General features: G+C 42.0%; 1 protein-coding gene across 1 annotated transcript in view; it reads right to left on the bottom strand.

Moving 5' to 3' along the window:
* LOC105505215 (cytochrome c oxidase subunit 5A, mitochondrial) overlaps positions 1–4886 on the bottom strand; it is a gene marked incomplete at its 5' end in the record, with an annotated part of 25623 nt that overhangs the window by 10707 nt on the left and 10030 nt on the right. Inside the window, one exon of the mRNA XM_011933011.1 lies at positions 2832–2953. Within this exon, the coding sequence (XP_011788401.1) occupies positions 2832–2953 (122 nt within the window). The remainder of the gene's footprint in view (positions 1–2831; positions 2954–4886) is intronic.

Here is a 4886-nt window from a genome sequence, read left to right as displayed (position 1 = left end):
GGGCGGATCACAAGGTCAAGAGATAAAGACCATCCTGGCCAACATGGTGAAACCCCATCTCTATTAAAAGTGCAAACATTAGCTGGGTGTGGTGGCACATGCCTGCAGTTCCAGCAACTCAGTAGGCTGAAGCAGGGGAATTGCTTGAACTCGGGAGGCATAGGTTCAGTGAGCCGAGATCGCGCCACTGCTCTCCAGCCTGGTGACAGAGCGAGACTCTGCCTCAAAAAAAAGAAAGAAACAAAACAAAACAAAAACACAAAAAGCAACAACAAAAAACTAAGAATAATGCTAATGTCCATTCAATTTCTTTTTTTTTGAGACAGGCTCTCACTCTGTTGTTGCCCAGGCTGGAGTGCAGTGGTGCAATCACAGCTCACTGCAGCCTGAAACTCTTGGGCTCAAGCATTCCTTCCATCCTTGCCTCCCAAAGTGCTGAGTTTACAGGTGTGAGCCACCAGCCCTGGCCCCATTCAAGTTCTTAAACACACGTATATACTTCATTGACACATTACAAAAAAAAAATCCCATGTTATTATATTCCAAAATAAATTACACATCCTGACAAATTACACATACAAATTGCTTTATCAAACTACAGCCCCTTCCCTAAAGATTCTGATAAATCCCCTAAGGGAACATACACTCTAATCTACACCTAATGCAAAATAATACTGTTTTATAAGGAATGATATTTTGGGCTGGGCGCAGTGGCTCACACCTGTAATTCCAGCACTTTGGGAGGCTGAGACGGGTAGATCACCAGAGGTCAGGAGTTTGTGACCAGCCTGATCAACATGGTGAAACCCCATCTCTACTAAAAACACAAAAATTAGCTGGGCGTGATGATGGGCGCCTGTAATCTCAGCTATGCGGGAGACTGAGGCAGGAGAATCGCTCGAACCCGGGAGGCGGAGGTTGAGGTGAGCTGAGATCACGCCATTGTACTTCAGCCTGGGCGACACAGCAAGACTCCGTCTCCAAGAAAAAGAGAAATGATATTTTAAACGTAACATTGTCAAGAAAACAGGATACACAACTATTTTCATGTGTTTTTTTGCCTGCAGCATTCTGAAGGCTAGTAGAGCCTCCCAATCAATACATCCTTTACAGTATGGTATGAAAATCATTTCCTTTTTTTTTTTTTGGAGATCGAGAGTCTCTCTCTGTAACCCAGGCTGAAATGCAGTGGAACAATCTCAGTTCACTGCAACCTCTGCCTCCTGGATTCAGGTTATTCTCCTGGCCAACATGGTGAAACCCCATCTCTATTAAAAGTGCAAACATTAGCTGGGTGTGGTGGCACATGCCTGCAGTTCCAGCAACTCGGTAGGCTAAAGCAGGGGATGCTACTGGCTGAGTAGCTAAGACTACAGGTGTGAGCCACCACGCCTGGCTAATTTTTGTATTTTGAGTAGAGACAGGATTTGACCACGTTGCCCAGGCTGGTCTCGAACTCCTGACCTCCAGTGATCTGCCCACCTCAGCCTCCCAAAATGCTGGGATTACAGATGTGAGCCACTGCACCCGGCCCCATTTTTTCTTTCCTCTTGTCAGATGGACACTGAATTGAGTTTGGAAATCTGAATTCCTTCTGAACAGCCCCTGCAACAGGCAGGGGGATAGGAGGAGGCAGAAAATTTTATCTTGGGGTATTGGATGCAGCACAGCCTAGTGCTCGGATACCTCTAGGCTCTTCGCTCTCATTGTTTGGCCCTGGAAAATTAACTTAAGTTTCATTTTCCTTATCTGTAAAATGGGGACACTACCCCCCTTAGCAGATTATAAAGATTAAATGTGAAAACAAGTAGGTTAACACTATGCACCGGTAAGTATTAAAACAAATGGCAGCTATAAACTAATCCTTATCTAAAAATGTCTTTGTTGTCTATTTATAGATATCATAACTTAAAGATATAAAACCTATCTCAAATCACATTTCCTACTATCTGTTTTAGATAAGTGTGGTGTAACTTCTAGTTGTTTAAGACTTAACGTATTTTTATTTATTTACTTTTAGAAATGGGGGTCTTGATATGTTGCCCAGGCTGGTCTTGAACTCCTATCCTCAAGCAATCCTACCACTTTGGCCTCCCAAAGTACAGAATTACAGGCGTGAGCTACCGTGCCCAGCCTTAACATATATATATGTATTTTTAAAACTTCACCCAGAAACCTCTCAACATTGTTGTTCTAAGAACACTCTGAAATTTAAATGTTAGTGATATCCTACATATCTTTAATGCAGTAACGGGCAGCAGGAAGAGTAGGAAAAAAACCAAAGCAGAAAAGATCTTCCCAGAAACCTAAATTACCTACATAATCCAAGCCCAGAATGAAGTGGAACATGTATATAAATGGACTAGAAGTGAACACGTTTTCTTTTTTTTTTTTTTTTTGAGACAGAGTCTCACCATGTTGCCCAGGCTGGAGTGCAATGGCGCGATCTCAGCTCACTGCTACCTCCGCCTCCCGGGTTCAAGTGATTCTCCTGCCTTGGCCTCGCAAAGTACTGGGATTACAGGTGTGAACCACCACACACGGCCAAGATAAATTCTTTAAAAAAAAAGAAAAAAAAAAGAGAGAGAGAAAAGAAAAAAGATAAATTCTTAAATGGAATTGCTGAACAAAAGTGTGTCATGTACAATTTGTAAGGCCTTGAATAAATGTTGCCAGCCTCTAGAAAGATTTTAACTGCAATGTACATTCCTTCTAGTTATATAAAGACTCATTTTAGGCATTTTAACAAATTCAAAAATACAGAATATGCTGATACCTCAGCAAAAGCCCACTCATTTACAGAACAATTTTAGCATTATTATTTCACTGACCTTAACAGCCTCTAGGATACGAACTGTACTAGCAAAATCATTTAACCGTCTGCATGCCCGCAAAGCAGCATCAATGATTTTGGGCTCTGGAACCAGATCATAGGTAACAAGTGTGTTTATCCCTGCAAAATTAAAAAGAAGGGCCATGTCAACCTCAAAGAGCCTCACTTAAACTATGAGCTATTTACATTTTTACTGAATCACTGACGTATGATCTTATCTGTCTGGGTCTCCATTCTCTTATCTATAAAATGAGAGAAATCTACCTTTAACAAATTCTAGATTGTAAGATCACAGTGGATCTCCCTAAGTGAATTAGTGGAAAGAAGGAACAATGCGACAGCACGCAGATTGAAGGAAAAAACCCTGAGTTTTTTTTCCTTCTTTGAGACCGAGTTTTGCTTTTGTTGACCAGGCTGGAGTGCGATGGTGTGATCTCAGTTCACCACAACCTCCGCCTCCCGGGTTCAAGTGATTCTCCTGTCTCAGCCTCTTGAGTAGCTGGGATTACAGGTGTGTGCCACCACGCCCAGCTAATTTTGTATTTTTAATAGAACAGGCGTTTCTCCATGTTGGTCAGGCTGGTCTCAAACTCCTGACCTCAGGTGATCTGCCCGCCTCCCAAAATGCTGCGATTACAGGTGTGAGCCACAGCTCCTGGCCATAAAAAACCCTAAGAGTTTTCTTAAATGCAAACGTTATTTTCATAGTAATTAGCTGGTTTCTTGTCAAACAAGAGAGTCATTTTCAACTCCTAACTTTCTTTCTGGAGATGGAGTCTTGCTCTTTCGCCCAGGATGGAGTTCAGTGGCCCCACCTCAGCTCACTGCAACCTCTGCCACCCGCGTTCAAGCGATTATCCTGCCTTAGCCTACCAAGTAGCTGGGATTACAGTCAGGTGCCACCATGCCCAGTTAATTTTCATATTTTTAGTAGAGATGGGGTTTCAGCATCTCGACCCAGCTGGTCTTGAACTCCTGACCTCGTGATCTACCCGCGTTGGCCTCCCAAAGTGCTGGGATTACAGGCGTAAGTCACCCCACCCGGCCCTCCTATCTTTAGCTCTTATTACAATGAACATGTTTTGGATGCTTTAAAAGAGATTCAAGGCTGGGCCCAGCAGCTCACACCTATAATCCCAGCACTTTGGGAGGCTGAGGTTGGCAGATCACCTGAGGTCAGGAGTTCAAGACCAGTCTGGCCAACGTGGAGAAACCCATCTCTATGAAAGATACAGAATTAGCCGGGCATGGTGGCGCATGCCTGTAATCCCAGCTACTCGAGAGGCTGAGGCAGGAGAATCACTTGAACCCGGGAGGTGGAGGTTGCAGTGAGCTGAGATCGCGCCATTGCACTCTAGCCTGGGCAATAAGAAAACTCAGTCTCACACAAAACAAACAAACAAAAAACCAAAATAAAAGAGATTCAACTGGAAAATAGCCTAAAAACAGGCAGATAAATGAGTAAGGAGAGTTAATGAAGCCTAAATGAGGACATTAAGGAGATATTATAGAGAAACATTAGTACACAGACTCATAAACATTCAACCAGAAAATGATTGGGCATGATTACTTTCAGATCTGCACAAAATGACACATCATAAAATTTAAGATTCTTTTAATGGGAACACATAATTGTTCTTTTTATTACTTCTACTCCAGATTGTTCAGTAAGAATGCTACTGGTTGTAGCAAAAGGGAATCATTACATTTCTGCAGAGAAGTTTAAAGCATTTAGGTTTCTTGCTTTTATTACTTTAAAATATTTAAACAAAGGATACCAGTGAATATGATGCAGTCATTGAGATTGAATTTTTGGTCTGAGATAAATTACCCTACACTTAATACTATTTAGTCATGTTAAGTGTGCATCTGCAAATTGAGGAAAGACAAGTTCTAACTTACCTAGATACTTATTCAGGGCAAAACAATGCAAAAATAATAAAAAACCTAAACCATCATCCAAAAGGGAAGGGAATCAAATGACTGCTTTGTGTAAATTCTTTTTTTTTTTTTTTTTGAGACGGAGTCTTGCTCTGTCTCCCAGTGGAGTGCA

Source organism: Colobus angolensis, unplaced genomic scaffold (assembly GCF_000951035.1).
Source record: "Colobus angolensis palliatus isolate OR3802 unplaced genomic scaffold, Cang.pa_1.0 Scaffold99, whole genome shotgun sequence".
NCBI classification, from domain to species: domain Eukaryota; kingdom Metazoa; phylum Chordata; class Mammalia; order Primates; family Cercopithecidae; genus Colobus; species Colobus angolensis.
This window is presented reverse-complemented; position numbering and strand designations above follow the sequence as displayed.